Here is a 17,029-nt window from a genome sequence, read left to right as displayed (position 1 = left end):
ACGCAGTTTTTTTTTAATTTAAATTTTATTTACAGAGTGGTAACGGGCCCTTCCGGCCCAATGAGTCCGTGCCGCCCATCTTTAAACCCAAATTAACCCACCCGTACATCTTTAGAATGCGGGAGGAAACTGGAGCACCCGGCGGAAACCCACGCAGACACGGGAGAATGTACAAACTCCTTACAGACAGCGACGGGAATCGAACCCCAATCGCTGACGCTGTAATAGCGTTGCGCTAACCGCTACGCTACCGTGCCATTCACGCAATCTTAATGTAACCAAGGCTCAAGAGGTGACTCCTTTGTCAACCCAATCACATTATCCAGTCCTGGATTTCACACATAGAAAGAATATGCTGTGTTAGTACAAATTGCTTGCAACATAAAAGACTAGCATCAGACAGGCCATGCCTGCTCTGACTTTTTTCATTATTCATGAACTTGGAAGATCCTTGCAATTCACATACTTCATTTCCTTGCCGCAAATAAATTATTGCAAGTTGCAAAGTTGATGCATTAAGTCAGCTGACAAAGTTGCAGCTGAAATTCAAAGCAGTCCTTCCGTTTGGAACCTAATAGTGATAGATCAGTTAGCACTGTAAATGAACTTTGGGGGAACAGAGATTTAAGGAAATCACACAGGAATATCACTGAAAGCAAGTGAATAGATTCAAAAAGCCTTTCTCTAAAAGAGATTGATATCTAAATAAGTGGAAGGTAATTACAATTAATTAAATTGGTTAGACCTCAGCTGGGAACATTACATTCTACTCTTTATCGCACTTCAGGAAGAATATTACTCAGTCTAAAGAGTTAAATTTGGAGAGAATTAGGTAATGCAACTGAGGTGCGATATAACTGAGGTTTTTTAAAATAATTAAGTGATTCAGTAAGGTAGATGGAAATGATTTTCTATGACGGGTGATTCAAAGGGTGTCTGTAAAATTACGGCAGAGCTAGAAAGGGGTGATGTCCAAAAATACTTCTGCATGAAGGTTTGTGGAGATCTGGAACTCTCTCTCTCTCTCTTGCTCTCTCTCTCTCTCTCTCTCTCTCTCTTGCTCTCTTTCTCTCGCTCTCTCAGGGCTCAATTAAAAAGTGTGAAACTGAGATTTTTGTTCACTAAGTGTTTAGGGTTTATGGACCGAATGGTTAAAATGCAGATTAGCCATGATCTAACAGAATAGTGAAACAAGCTTGAGAGTCTGAATATCCCAGCGCATTTCCTATGTTTCGATGAAAGTCTGCTCCCTCTGGTGATTGTAAGAATCTGAAGTGAAAGGTGTTTCAAATGTCCCAGCGTGGTCCATTTTAAGAGGTGGGCAGGAAACAGCGTGAGCCTGCAGTACAAGGAAAAAAGGGTAGTGTAGATATCATTCTGTTGGAAGCAAAGCAGAAGAGGAGCCAGTTTGCTAAGTGATTATCTGTGCTGCATCTGACCTGGGAGTGCTGTTTTCTGGGGCTAAGGCTGCCAGCTATGATTGAATCTATTCTTCAAGACTTTGGTGACCTGTTACTCTACACGCCCCTCGTGCCACCCTCAACTGATCACCTGATACACCCATTGTCTTGATTGTAGTACTTTCCCACACCAATTAGAAAGTAAATGTATGGGTTTTCTCCAGATGCTCCGGTTTCCTCCCACGTCCCAAAGACGTGCAGGTTGGTAGGGTAATTGGCCACTGTAAGTTACCCTTGCTGTGTAGGTGAGTGGTAGAATCTGGGGGAAAGTTGATGGGAGTGTGGGGAGGAGATAAAAATTGGATTAATGTAGGATTAGTGTGAATGGGTGGTTGATGGTCAGTGCAGACTTGGTGGGCCAAAGGGCCTGTTTCCATGCTGTATCTCTCTATGACTCTATAACACACTTCTATGCCTAATTAGATGAACAGCTTCTCCCCTCAGCTCCAATATCTCTTCAATTCTGCTCTGATTTTTATTCTGGATTGCTTATATTTGTGTCTGGGATGTTAATTTTTAATTCCTCTCGAGTCCAGTGCAATCCAGTGAGGTGTGCTCCATCCAAATGCTCCAATTGGAAGACAGCTCACCTGGAGATGCTCAGCTGCTGTGATTTCAGGTCCTTGGCCAAATCAGTCAGAGATCTTGTTTTATTCTGGAAGAGGAGCACAGCTGTGCTTGGCTGGTATTTAGATGGGAGGTTGCCTGGAGCTCTATGGGAGGAAAGCAGTGCCTATTAATTCCGTGCACATATAAAAATTCCTGTTCCAACATGCAGTCTCTTATTTTTATCCACTTTAATAACCATCTGGTATTCTTTCTGTATTATAATCCAGAATTTCATGATTAAAATGTTATGAAGTTGCAGAGGAAACTCTATTTGGCACTGGGGGGCTTGAACTGGGAATGGTTCCAGTCTGCTTCTCAATACTGAGTATCCCTCAGCCATGAACTTGTGTACGCACTTGCTCCAGCGAGTTCATGATATTCCAATCACAAATTTCTGGATGACAAGACAAAAAGAATAGCAGATGGCTGCTAAAGTGGATAAAAATAAGAGATTGTATGTTGGAACAAGAATTTTGAGATGTGCATAGTATTAAAAGGCACTGTTTTCTTCACAGCTTGCAGTTCAAGGCAGTTGTCTAAATACCAGCCAATCACAACTGTGCTTAGCTTCCAAAATCAGATAAGATCTCAGGGTGATTTGGCTGTGGACCTGAAACTGCAGCATCTAAGTTTCTCCAAGTGGTCTGTCATTCAAACAGAGTTTGATTTGAATGAGAGACCTTAATCATGGCGAATTGGTGAGGTTTGAAGTGTACATTGTGGCCTTAGTCCAGACATTCTAGATGTGAGACAAGAGTTTCTGCCCTTGACATCAGTGCACCATTTGATCGGGAGTGGCACCAAGAAACACCGATAAAACTAAAATTAATGGATTTCAAGGGAAAATACTCCAGTGGCTGAAGTCATAAACCATGCAAAGAAAGATGGTTGTGGATTTTGGAGGTCAATCCTCCCAGCCCTTGTATATGACTACAGGAGTAACACAGGGCATTGCCCTAGGCCCAACCACAGTGACATCATAAGGTCAGAAGTGGGGATGATTGCACAATGTTCAGTTTGATTTTTAACTCACCAGCTAATAAAAATTTCTGTAAGTGCATCTAGCAAGACCTAGACACCGTTTAGGCTTGGTTCACGATGTCTGTACTGAACATGATGCAAAATTAAACTAATCCTTACTGCCTATACATGACCCTTATCCCTCCATTCCCTGCATATTCATGTGCCTATCTAAAAGCCTCTGAAATCGCCACTATGTTATCTGCTTCCACCACTATCCCTGGCAGCCTGTTCCAGGCACCCACCATTCTCTGTGTAAAATATCTTGCCCCGCACATCTGCTTTAAACTTTCCCCCGTCAGCTTAAATGCATGTCCTCTCGTATTTCTACCCTGAGAAAAAGATTCTGACTGCCTACCCTAATTATGCCTCTTATAATTTTATAAACTTCCATCAGGTCTCCCCTCAGCCTCTGATGCTCCAGCGAAAACAACCCGAGTTTGTCCAACCTCTCCTTATAGCACATACCCTCTTATCCGGACAGCATTCTGGTAAACTACTTCTGTACCCTTTCCAAAGCCTCCACATCTTTCCTATAACGGGGCGACCAGAATTGCACACAATACTTCAAGTGCGGCCTAACCAAAGTTTTATATAGCTGTAATGTGACTTCCTACTCTGATATTCAGTGCTCCAACCACTGAAGACAAGCATGCCATATGCCTTCTTTGCCACCCTATCTACCTACGTGACCACTTTCAAGGAGCTATGGACTTGAACCCCAAGATCCATCTGTACATAAATGCTGTTAAGCGTCCTGCCAATAGCTGTATACTTTCCCCTCACAGGTGGTCACACGGGGGCCACGGGAGTCAGGCAAGTGGGTCACAGTCAGGAGGGGGAAGGGGAAGAGTCAGGTACTAGAGAGTACCCCTGTGGCTGTACCCCTTAACAATAAATACTCCTACTTGAGTGCTGTTGGGGGAGACAGCCTACCTGGGGGAAGCAACAGTGGCAGTGTCTCTGGCACAGAGCCCGGCCCTGTGGCTCAGGATGGTAGGGAAGGAGAGAGGAGGGCACTAGTGATGGGGGACTCCATAGTTAGGTGGGCAGACAAGCGATTCTGTGGACGCAAGAAAGAAACTCGGAAGGTAGTTTTCCTCCGAGGTGCCAGGGTCCGGGATGTTTCAGACCGTGTCCAAGATATCCTGAAGGGGGAGGGAGAACAGCCAGAGGTCATGGTACATATTGGTACCAACTACATAGGTAGGGAAAGGAATGAAGTCCTGAAATAAGACTATAGAGAATTAGGAAAGAAAGTGAGAAGCAGGACCTCAAAGGTAGTAATTTCCGGGTTACTGCCTGTGCTAAGTGACAGTGGGTATAGGAACAGAATGAGGAGGAAGTTAAATGCGTGGCTAAGGGATTGGAGTAAGGAGCAGGGATTCAGATTTCTGGATTATCGGGGCCTCTTTTGGGGCAGGTATGACCTGTTCAAAGAGGACGGGTTGCACTTGACTCCCAGGGGGACCAATATCCTGGTGGGGAGGTTTGCTAAGGCTACTGGGGAGGGTTTAAACTAGAATTGTTGGGGGGTGGGATCTGAACTGGAGAGACTGGGGAAGAGGTGTTTGGCTTTGAAATAGAGAAAGCTAGTAGTAGGTACGAGAGGGAGGATAGGCAGGTGATAGAGAAGGGACGTGCTCAGACCGGTTTGAGATGTGTCTATTTTAACGCAAGGAGTATTGTGAACAAGGCAGATGAGCTTAGAGCTTGGATCGATACTTGGAGCTATGATGTGGTGGCCATTATGGAGACTTAGATGGCTCAGGGACTGGAATGGTTGCTTCAAGTGCCGGGTTTTAAATGTTTCAGAAAGGACAGGGAGGTAAAAGAGGTGGGGGAGTGGCACTGTTGATTAGAGATCGTGTCACGGCTGTGGAAAAGGTGTCTACGGAGTCTCTGTGGGTGGAGGTTAGGAACAGGAAGGGGTCGATAACTTAACTGGGTGTTTTTTATAGGCCGCCCAATAGTACCAGGGTTATTGAGGAGCAGATAGGGAAGCAGATTCTAGAAAGGTGTGAGAATAACAGAGTTGTTGTGATGGGGGATTTTAATTTCCCAAACATCGACTGGCATCTCCATACAGTGAGGGGTTTAGATGGGGAGGAGTTTGTTAAGTGTGTTCAGGAAGGATTCTTGACACAATATGTAGATAGGCTTACAAGAGGAGAGGCTGTGCTTGATTTGGTATTGGGAAATGAACCTGGTCAGGTGTCAGATCTCTCAGTGGGTGAACATTTTGGTGATAGTGATCATAATTCTATCTCCTTTACATTAGCACTGGAGAGAGATAGGAAGAGACAGACTAGAAAGACGTTTACTTGGAGTAAAGGGAATTATGAGGCTCTCAGGCAGGAAATTGGAAGATTAGATTGGAAACAGATTTTCTCAGGGAAAAGTACGGAAGAAATGTGGCAAATATTCAGGGGATATTTGTGTGGAGTTCTGCATAGGCATGTTCCAATGAGGCAGGGGAGTCACGAGAGGATACAGGAACTGTGGTGTACAAAGGCTATAATAAATCTAGTCAAAAGGAAAAGAAAAGCTTACAAAAGGTACAGAGAGCTAGGTAATGTTAGAGATCTGGAAAAGTATAAGGCTAATAGGAAGGAGTTTAAGAAGGAGATTAGGAGAGCCAGAAGGGGGCATAAGAAGGCCTTGGTGGGCAGGATTAAGGAAAACCCCAAGGCATTCTACAGGTATGTGAAGAGCAAGAGGATAAGATGCAAAAGAATAGGGCCTATCAAGGGCAGTAGTGGGAAAGTATGTATGGATCCGGAAGAAATGGCGGAGGTACTTAATGAATACTTTACGTCAGTATTCATGACGGAAAAAGATCTGAGGGATTGTAGTGGGGACTTGCAGCGGGCTGAAAAGCTTGAGCATGTAGATATTAGGAAAGACGAGGTGTTGAAACTTTTGGAAAGCATCAAGTTGGATAAGTCGCCGGGACCGGATGAGATGTATCGCAGGTTACTGTGGGATGCGAGGGAAGAGATTGCGGAGCCTCTGACAATGATCTTTGCATCGTCGATGGAGACAGGAGAGGTTCTGGAAGATTGGAGAGTTGCGGATGTTGTTCCCTTATTCAAGAAGGGGAGTAGGGATCGCCCAGGGAATTATAGATCGGTGAGTCTCACCTCAGTGGTTGGTAAGCTAATGGAAAAGATCCTGAGAGGCAGGATTTATGAACATTTGGAGAGGTATAATATGATTAGGAATAGTCAGCATGGCTTTGTCAAGGGCAGGTCCAGCCTTACGAGCCTGATTGAATTTTTTGGGGGTGTGACTAAACACATCGATGAAGGGAGAGCAGCAGGTGTAGTGTATATGGATTTCAGCAAAGTGTTCGATAAGGTAAAGTAAGGAGGCATGGGATATCAGGGGGCATTGCAGTGTGGATTCAGAACTGGCTGGCCCACAGAAGGCAAAGAGTGGTTGTTGAAGGGTCGTGTTCTGCGTGGAGGTCGGTGACCAGTGGTGTACGTTAGGGATCTGTACTGGGACCCTTGCTCTTTGTGATTTTTATAAACGACCTGGATGAGGAAGTGGAGGGGTGGGTTAGTAAGTTTGCGGATGACACAAAGGTTGGGGGTGTTGTGGATAGTTTGGAGGGCTGTCAGAGGTTACAGAGGGACATAGATAGGATGCAAAGTTGGGCTGAGAAGTGGCAGATGCAGTTCAACCCAGATAAGTGTGAAGTGGTTCATTTTGGTAGGTCAAATATGATGGCAGAATATAGTCTTAATGGTAGGACTCTTGGCAGTGTGGAGGATCAGAGGGATCTTGGGGTCCGAGTCCATAGGACGCTCAAAGCGGCTGTGCAGGTTGACTCTGCGGTTAAGAAGGCATATGGTGTATTGTCCTTCACCAATCGGGGAATTGAATTTACGAGCCGAGAGGTATTGTTGCAGCTATATAGGTCCCTGGTGAGACCCCACTTGGAGTACTGTGCTCAGTTCTGGTCGCCTCACTACAGGAAGGATGTGGAAGCCATAGAAAGGGTACAGAGGAGATTTACTAGGATGCTGCCTGGAATGCGGAGCATGCCTTATGAAAGCAGGTTGAGGGAACTCGGCCTTTTCTCCTTGGAGTGACGGAGGATGAGGGGCGACCTGATAGAGGTGTATAAGCTGATGAGAGGTATTGATAGGGTAGATAGTCAGAGGCTTTTCCCCAGGGCTGAATTGGTGGCCACAAGAGGACATAGGTTTAAGGTGCTGAGGAGTAGGTATAGAAGAGATGTCAGGGGTAAGTTTTTTACTCAGAGAGTGGTGAGTGTGTGGAATGGGCTGCTGGCAATGGTGGTGGAGGCGGCTATGATAGGGTCTTTTAAGAGACTGTTAGATGGGTACATGGAGCTGAGAAAAATAAGGGCTATGGGTAAGCCTAGTAATTTCTAAGGTAGGGACATGTTCGGCACAGCTGTGTGGGCCGAAGGGCCTGAAGTCTGCTGTAGCTTTTCTATGTTCTATGTTCTGTTTGACCTCCCAAAGTGCAACGCCTCAGACTTGCTTGATTACACTCCATCTGCCATTTCTCCACCCATGTCTGTCACTGATCTATATAGTTGAGATTCATTCAGGACAATTGGCCACTTGTGCAGCATTCAGGAAAACATTGGGTAACCCAAGAATGGCACCCAACAAGGGTCAATAGCTTGAGAGCAGAGGAGAAAACCAAAATCCAAAAACTCCCTCGTTAAAGTCCTCAGTTTGCTGCACTTTTCATTGAGCAGTGGTACTCCACAGCTCCCCAATTTGTCTCATCCAACCTCTACAATATACAGCCATCCCCTGTGCAAGAGTTATTCATTCAGAAGGTCACGCTACCACCTGAGGGACAGGTTCTCATAAGCAGAGATACCAGGAAATCCTAATTTGTTAGTAGGAGGTAATTGGTAGCAATTGCACTTCTATTTTCGTGTACTGATCAATATTTTAGAGCCAAAATTTATCACATTCATATCCATGCTGCCAAGGAAAGTGATTTCCACACTCTGAACAACAGGAACATAAGAATCCTTAAAACAAACTTTTCAAGCCAAAGGATTCTCCATAATAATCACAATGATCAGCTTTCAGAAGGCTAATAGCAGTGGAAACTGGACTAATCTCAGTTCATGTCAGGAGAATTTGTTTGATAGGATCTGCCTTGGTCTCCTGACAGTCTGCAATGATGTGTGAATTCGTATAGTACTTCATGAATAGATCTCAAAGTAATTTAATCAATAACTTCTCAGCAAGCTGTGACTGTCGTCAAGTAGGAAAATGGCAAGCTGTTCAGCACACCATAGTGAAAGATATGTATGGTTTGTCCGCTACTCAAAGAATTTCCATTAGGGGAATGAAAAAAATGTGAGTCTTGAAGAGGACTATTGAACATTTTTATTTAACAAAATCTTCTGCATTGAAGCATTCTGTCATGATTGGGCAAATAGTCTCTGGGGAATATTAGACTTCCAAGATATAAAAAGATCAAGGTTCAGCAAATTCACTTTCTACCATCCTGGTACTTTGCACAAAACAATGATAAAGAAATTAGCAATTAATCATTGGAATCCATCTCTATCAACTACAATCCCCCATGAAGAAAATTCTGCCAGCTTTGACAAACCATAGGTTTTTGGTTCTCTGTTCTGCTCAATAATACTGCACCCTCGTTTAGATTTTCTTCTTAGGCAGTCCCGTGGGATCGAGGATGACTTGTTCCCACTCTAGTTTTGAGGATTCTGAGGTGGCTATTGAGGCCAATGTGGGAACTGTAAGAGATGGTTGATGGAATGGGCAGGTGGGTACTTTGAGAGGCAGCCTGCTCCTTCCAATAATTATGCAGGGCTTCTCTGCTCCTGATGCATGGACTCAAAATTCTCAATACCATTTTACAGGCTTCATCTCCACTTTCAGCATCGTGGGCCAAAGATGCCCAGGACTCAGTGAGAATGATCCATTCTTTCCAAGGATTTTTTAAGCACATCCTTGAATCTTTTTCTTCATCTGCTCTGCAATTGCTTTCAACAGCTTGGAATTAGGAAAACAAATGACATATCCTACCCAATTGAGGCGACTGACTTCATCTTGGGACTTGGTACTGGCACAGTTAACCTACAGAAGTCCATCTAATTTACATTTGAATGAATCAATACTAACTGCTTATGCCTTGGAAGCCTGTTTTATTGGCTTAAAGCTGACTTGGAGAAATATCATAATTTACACCTCTTGAACAGTAAGCTGTTTTCTCTGGTTCTGCTGCCCTGAACAAGTTAAAAGAACTTATTATGGACTTAATTATCTTGTTGTTTTAGAATCATGACCAAAACAAAAAGTACATTACCCCTTAACCTTCCCTTTCACCAAGATAAGATAAGATAATAAGATATCTTTATTAGTCACATGTACATTGAAACACACAGTGAAATGCATCTTTTTTTTGGCGTAGAGTATTCTGCGGGCAGCCCGCAAGTGTCGCCACACTTCCGGCACCAACATAGCATACCCAAAACTTCCTAACCCGTACGTCTTTGGAACATACCCAATCTCCTTCACAATCCCATTGTTCCATGCCCTCAGCCATTCTGGTTGCCCTCCTCTGCTCTCTTTCAATATTTATTATGTTTGAGGCAACAATTTTCACAATATTCTAAGTGTGCCACATCAATGATTTATAAAGTGGAACCCTTACAGTAACATTTTGGCTCAATATTGGCCACACAGCGGAATTGTGGAATTGTTATCGGCCAGAAAGAGGTCGTTCAGTCCATTGAGTCTAAGCTAGATTCCAGTAGTACATCCTGTCAGGCCCATTTCTCTGCTCTTTCCACAGAGCCTTGAAAGACACTATCTCTCAGGGGAGAGATCTCTAGATCCTAACTACTCTGGGTAAAACACTTAATTTTAACGCATCTTTTATATCTTTTGCCTAGAATTTTAACTCTCTGTCCCACTGATCCATCCAATAATGACAACGACTCTCTCTACTTAAACCTGTCATGATCTTGCGCACCTCTACTAAATCTCCTTTCAAGGTCTTTTCTCCTAGGATAATAACCCCAGCTTCTCCATTCTACTAGCTGAAGTCTTTCATCCTTGGATCCATTCTTGGAGCTCTCTCCTGCACCCCCTGCAGAACCTTCACGTCCTTTCTAAAGCACAGTGATCAGAACTGGATGCAATCCCCTGGTTGTGGGCTAACCAGTGTTTCGTAACCAGTGATGCAACAGAGCTTCTCTACTTTAGCACTTGTTCATGTCTATATATGAATCACGGGATTCCATGTGCTTTCCTAACCTCCCTCAAAGTGGCCTGTGAACTCCAAGAATTTATGTACCACTAAAGCTAAATCTGTATTCCTGACCACCCTTTATCACTGTCTCACTTTGTTTGCATTGTCTTTTCATATTCTTTCTGCCCAACGTGCACTTCTCCGTGTTGCATTGCCTCATTTGTCTGCCCATTCAGCTAGGTTAGCTTGTAACCTATTAGTATCCTCCACATACTTAAATACTTACAAGCTTTGTGTTGTCTGCAAATGTAGAAATATTACCCACATAGCCTTCTCCAAGTCATTAATATATATCAAAAAATACACTGACACATCCCTCTCCCCTTCCACCAGTAAACTTCACCATATACCATCCTTCAGTTTGAACAATTTAAGCACTCCGGGGTAACTGGAAATCAAAAGCTGCAGATGTTGGAAATCTGAAAAAAAATGGTAGAAACACTCAACAAGTCAGACAGCATCGGTGGAGAGAGAGAGACAGGATTAATGTTTCAAGTCGGAGACGCATCGTCAGAACCAGGAAAGAGAGAAAAACAGTTAGTTTTAAGTTGTAGAGTGAGGGAGGAAAGGGTTTATGGCTGATAGGGTGAATCTGGGGTTGTCTTGGGGATAAATTGTGGAATGGTAAGTTGGTGAATTGGAGCAGTAAAAGAGAGAAAATGAACAAAAGCTATGAAATAAGGAAAGTTAAAGGGGGAAAATACAAATAAAACATCATGAAAAGGTATGGAATGCAGGACTGTGGGACATGCCCAGCAAATTCGGCTGTGCTAATGAAGAGAGAAAAAAAATGAGCCAGTAATCACAGATGGATGACTTACAGCAGAAATGGCCAGCTCTGACACTGAGAAAGTATGTTACCTGAGGTTGGAAAATGTAATATTGAGTCCAGAAGGACTACACACTACACACTCAGGCAGAAGATGAGGCATTGTTCCTCAAGCTTGGACTGGGCTTCATTACAACAGTGCAGGAGGCCACAAATAAGTCAGAGTAGGAGTGGAATGAGGAATTGAAATAGCTGGCAATAGGGAGCTCTGAGTTGCCCCTGTGGACTGAATGCAGGTGCTCAATAAAGAGGTCACCCAATCTCCAATTAGAAGAGACCCACATTGTGAACATTTAATACAAATCAGAATCAGGTTTATTATCACTGACTTATATGATGTGAAATTTGTTGTTCACCAGAATGGAGGTATGTATCTCTGCTTCGCTGGAAGGACCGTTTGTGTTCCTGGGTGATGGAATGAAAAGAGGTGAAAGAACAGATGTTGTACCTCCAGGGTTTTCAAATTCAGGAATGGTCCTTTCAGGACCAACATGAGAAGAAATTTCTTCACCTAGTAGAGAATGAATCTTTGGAATTCTGTACCCCAGACAGCTATGGAGGTTTGGTCACTGAGTATATTCAAGGCAGAAATTAATAGATTCTTGGATATTAAGGGAATCCAGAGCTTTGGGATTAGGCTACAAAGTGGTGCTGAGGTATAAAACAGCCATGATTGAATACTGGAGCAGGTACAAGGGGCTGAATATCCTACACTTGTTCCAATTTCTTGTGTTACATTCTTCTGTTAACTACATTGAATTCCAACTTCTGGTTGTTCAATTCCATTTGAAGACCCCAGGGAAATGTTTTACTGTTATAACTTGTAAACATCAATATTTTTCTATTTTTCCTGAATATTTAATAGAAAAAATGCAAAAGTTCTTTGACGCATGAAAGGTCAAACAAACAAATAAAATACCAAGGCAAAGCAAAAGCATTGGCATAAAGAACTACAAGAAAGTCACACAAAAAAAAATCAATGGAGGGTTTTAAAAGGGAAGGTGAACACTTAAATATGGGAATATGCATATAGAGAGAGACCAGAGCAAAGATTCAGATTAGTTTCTTGCCATATACATGAGGATGCAATGAAATCCCTTGCTTGCTTGGTGGTCACAGTGTAAACAGTGTACATGGTAATAATAGATACAACAATTAATACAGCAATGAGCAGAAGATCAATGGAATAGTGCAAAGTATAGCAGTGCAAGCCGAGGTAGTGCAAAGAGAAATGCTAAAGTGACAACAACAGAAGAGGTAAAATTAAGGGATTGAGAACATGGCAGCACCACCGGGAAGGGGATGTGAAAGAGGTGATTGGTTCAGAAATCTGACAGCAGTGGGGAAGAAACTGTTCTTGAGTCTGGTCATCCGGGCTTTCAAGCTCCTGTACCTTCTCTCAGAAGGTAGAAGAGAGAAAAGCTAATGGCCTTCCTGATGCAATGCACCATGAAGGTGGACTGGATGGAAGGATGTGATGAACCTGTGATGGACTGGGCAGTGTTTACCACTCTCTGCAGGTTATGACGGTCCAGAGCAGTACCTTATGGTCCCAAGGATAATCGATTTTCTATTCAGGTCCTCCCCTCATTATGAGTGCCTGACGTATGTGCCGTCCATACATGCGATCGAGTGTTTGGGAGAATGGCAGTGTGGATTTGCCAGCTGCTGCAGGGCTGCAGGCATCTTCTGGTATTGGTATTGGTTTATTATTGGCACTTGTACTGAGGTACAGTGAAAAGCTTGTCTTACAAACCGATCGTACAGATCAATTCATTACACAGTGCAGTTACGTTGAGTTAGTACAGAGTGCACTGATGTAGTACAGGTAAAAACAATAACAATACAGAGTAAAGTGTCACAGCTACAGAGAAAGTGCAGTGCAATAAGGTGCAAGGTCACAACAAGGTAGATCGTGAGGTCAGAGTCCATCTCATCGTATAAGGGAACCATTCAATAGTCTTATCATAAGACTGCTGTGTGGGAACTCATTTGCAGCAATATATGAATGGTTGAGTTAACCGCCCTAGTTTAACTACGCACCGCCCTTTGTTGGCTGATATTTTTATTTAACTATATTGCTGGGCGCTACATTTCCGACTTGAGAACTGTTCAGGTGACAAATGGTTCTCCAGAGCAAACCCTGTAATAACCTGGGAGGACCTGGGCTCACCACCATCTTAACCCTGTGAGCAAGGAAACATACTGGAATTAAAATGAAACAGTCCAAGAAGAACAGCAATAACAAGTGGTGCTTATATAGTGTCCTTAACAGTGCAATGTATCAAGGGACTTCACAAGAGCGTCAGAAGACAAAATTTGACACTGGAGCCACATGAAGGAAATGATAGATAATCAAAACCTGGTCAAAGAGGCAGATATTAAGGTGATATTTGAAGATGATGAGATTTCCATTGGTTTAATTGATATATTTAGAGACAACCAGCTTCCTACTTTGCTGTTAGAACATAGAATATTACAGCACAGTACAGGCCCTTCAGCCCATGATGTTGTACCGACATTCTATCTTGCTCTAATATCAATCTAACGCTTCCCTTCCACATAGCTCTCCATTTTTCTATCATTCATGTGGCTATCTAAGAGTTTCTTAAATGTCCCTAACATATCTGCCCCCACAACCTCTGCCGGCAGTGCGTTCCACACACCCACTACTCTCTCTGTAAAAAATTACTCCTGATATCCCCCTTATATCCTCCTCCAATCACATTAAGATTATGTCCCCTCATTTTAGCCATTTTCACCCTGGGAAAATGTCTCTGACCATCCACTTGATCAATGCCTCCATCAATGCTGTTAGTGAGGATGTCAGTGCTGGTGAGGATTGGCCTCTTCATTTCCAAACAGGGCTTTTATTTGCTACTTGTCTCCATGTCTTTATGACTTGAGAAAACTTTCAGCATTTAAAGGAATCCCAGAAGGAAATGCAACATGCAAAATTAATTTGTTCCAAACCCATGAGGAGCACACCATCCAAAGAGGACTGAATATTATTCTCTTGGTTAGTCTCAGACTATGGATGATATAACAAGGCTTCAGATTTAGTGTATTCAGGGGAAGCAGAAAAGTTTGACGAGATTTACATTCTAAATTCTGATGCAATATCTTCTTTGGGAGAGTGTGCATGAGCTAAAATTGAGGATGATCATGCTGGAATCAGCTGATGCCTTCTGCAGTTGAATGATCTGCTAGGAAGGAGGGGTGATTTGTTGCTTCAATGCCAGAGATGCAAGCTGCATTCTTCCAGCAAGGTCTGGACTTGTATCTTGCTGGGCTGGAGATCATCTCATGCAAGAAGTAAGTGTCTTGTAAGTGCAAGTCAGAGTTGTCCCATAAACTAGTTTCAATTACCTCAGGGAGTCAGAAGAATTTTCTAGATTTTCTTTCCTTATTTTGCCATTCTTTTTGTCAGATTTTTTAACTTTCCCAGGAGATCACACGGACCAGGCTATTTAGAGAATCTCCATCACGCATCCCAACTATGGGAATGGCTGTATACATCAAGTTCCATCATTTTCACGGGCTTACTTGATTTTCCTCCACACATCCTATTCTATGCAGCCAAACTGCATTGGAACTGTCCAGATGGAAGTTCTTGATCTTTGAGGAACAACTGGTGTGTGATGATTGCTGTGTCTAGGGCTGATTCTAGAGGCAGTATAATATGCAACATACACTGCTGTTTAATGATGATGATGGCCTTTTCAGTGACTGACACTATCACTTATTAACACACTAAGCAAAGGGGGCAATGGTAGTGAGAGTGATCTTACAAATAGAAGGAGGCAGTGTCCAATGAGCCAAGACTGACATCACAGTTATATTAATTATGAATCGTCAAAGATAGACTGCTCACCTACAGTAAGATATGCTGAGCACTCTGTCATTAGTACTCGTCCATTGCCAGATTACCTTCTGCAAAGCCCAGGAATTCTCAAGCACACCATAGTTTAACAATCAGAAGAAATGTAAAGTTTGCCATTGTTCATTTTGTATCATCTTTAGTAGCCCATCTTTGATCATTGAACATACAATACAATAGTGGCACTTAAGAGGCTGTTAGATAGCAGGAAATGGAGGGATATAGATTATGTCCATGCAGAAGAGATTTAGTTTAATTCAGCATCGTGTTCAGCACAGACATTGTGGGCTGCAGGGCCTGTTCCTTTGTTGTATTGTTCTATAGCTATATATCTAACATGAGGTTATAGTCTGTGCTTATATAATTAAAGCATTGAACTCCCTGGCTCAAGGAAAGATGACAATTAGAAAAGTTCCTTCATTTGTTGTGATGCCTTAATCCTTAGATGAATTTCAACCAAGATGATTAGTCAGTTACTTCAGTGCTATATGTAATAGTCAATTTCCTCTTGTTCATGGATCACTGGCTTTGTTACTCGAGTCTAACCAATGAGTTTTGCCCTCAGGATTTCTTCATGGAAACTTTCATCTTGTTCATGGATCTGATAAAAAAGAATGTTTACCCTGCTGATTGGATGGCTATGAGTATGGTGCAAAACAGGTAGGAACTACAATCATTATTACCTTTACATCAGCTATGGCACAGTTGGTTAAACACTTCTTGCCTCTGAGTTAGAACATTAAAAGTTCAGATATCCTTGTACATACTCCAAGCTGCCCTGTCAATGAAGTACTGAAGGAGTGCCTCAGTGTCTGACGTGGTGCCTTTTGAATGGAATGCTAAACAGGGGCTTTATCTGACCCATCAAGTGAATATAAACAGTCTCAAGGCATCATTTGAAGAAGTAAAGGGGAGATATTATCGTGTCTTAGCTGTTACCTTATTTGTGAAATTCCGAGGTTGTGGAAAGTGTTTTAAAAATATAAGTCTTTCTTTGTCTAATTGTATTACTTCACACCTAACTTTGAATTGGTCTAGATGTATTGGTAAGACACAGAAAAAGCAAAGGAAATTAAAGAAGGTTGGAGCTTGTTTTAGTTTGGGAATCTGACACTCCACAGTGTCATCACAGAAATGTCCCCTTTTCGCTCTATGCCTGAGACAGTTGTCTTGAGTTGAAGCACCAGAATGGCATTGATCAATCATGTTACTTCTCTTGAATACATATGGTTAAGCGACAACTAACTTATGCTTCTAATGATTAGCCAAAAGATTTCAAGTACAGATATGGTGTAATTCTGGGTTGTGGGAGGGCAGAAATCAGTTTGCCTCTGAGGGAGTATATAAAGCAACGAGGTGTCATTTATTGCATCTGGTGCTCCCAGTGCAGCCTCCTGTACATCTGTGAGACCCAACGCAGCATCGTCAGCACTTTCACTCTGTCTGCCACAACAGCTAGGACCTCCCGGTGGCTGCCACTTCAATTCCGCATCCCACTCCCATACTGACATGTCTATTCATGGCCTTCTCTACTGCCACGTTGAGGCCAGGTGCAGGTTGGAGGAACAACACCTCATATTCCGCCTTGGGAGTCTTCAACCTGACAGCTTCAACATTGATTTCTCCAACTTCTGGTAACTCCACCTCTTCTTTTTCTCCGCACCCCCCCCCCCAACTCCTTTGTCTTCCCTTATTCCTATGGCTCCCTTCCCCCATCTTGATGACCAGCCCATATCCTCTTCTCCCCTCCCCATCCTTTATTCCATGGTCCACTGCCCTCTCCTACCAGATTCTTTCTTCTTCAGCCCTTTGCATCTTCTACCTATCACCTCTCAGCTTATTACATCTTCTCCCCCTTCCCCACTAACCTACCTTCCCCCTCTCACCTGGACTCACCTATCACCTGCCTGTGTGTGCTCCTCCCCCTCCCCCCACCTTCTTATACTG

The 17,029-nt window shown here is 43.0% G+C and overlaps 1 protein-coding gene across 2 annotated transcripts in view; it reads left to right on the top strand.

Moving 5' to 3' along the window:
• LOC127569055 (dedicator of cytokinesis protein 2-like) overlaps positions 1-17,029 on the top strand; it is a 528,829-nt gene that overhangs the window by 350,119 nt on the left and 161,681 nt on the right. For both annotated transcript variants that reach the window (XM_052013336.1, XM_052013337.1), the window contains exon 29: positions 15,648-15,742. In XM_052013336.1, the coding sequence (XP_051869296.1) occupies positions 15,648-15,742 (95 nt within the window). The remainder of the gene's footprint in view (positions 1-15,647; positions 15,743-17,029) is intronic.

This window comes from Pristis pectinata, chromosome 4, assembly GCF_009764475.1.
Source record: "Pristis pectinata isolate sPriPec2 chromosome 4, sPriPec2.1.pri, whole genome shotgun sequence".
NCBI lineage: Eukaryota > Metazoa > Chordata > Chondrichthyes > Rhinopristiformes > Pristidae > Pristis > Pristis pectinata.
The sequence above is the reverse complement of the archived record's forward strand: the minus strand, read 5'-3'. Positions and strand labels throughout refer to the sequence as shown.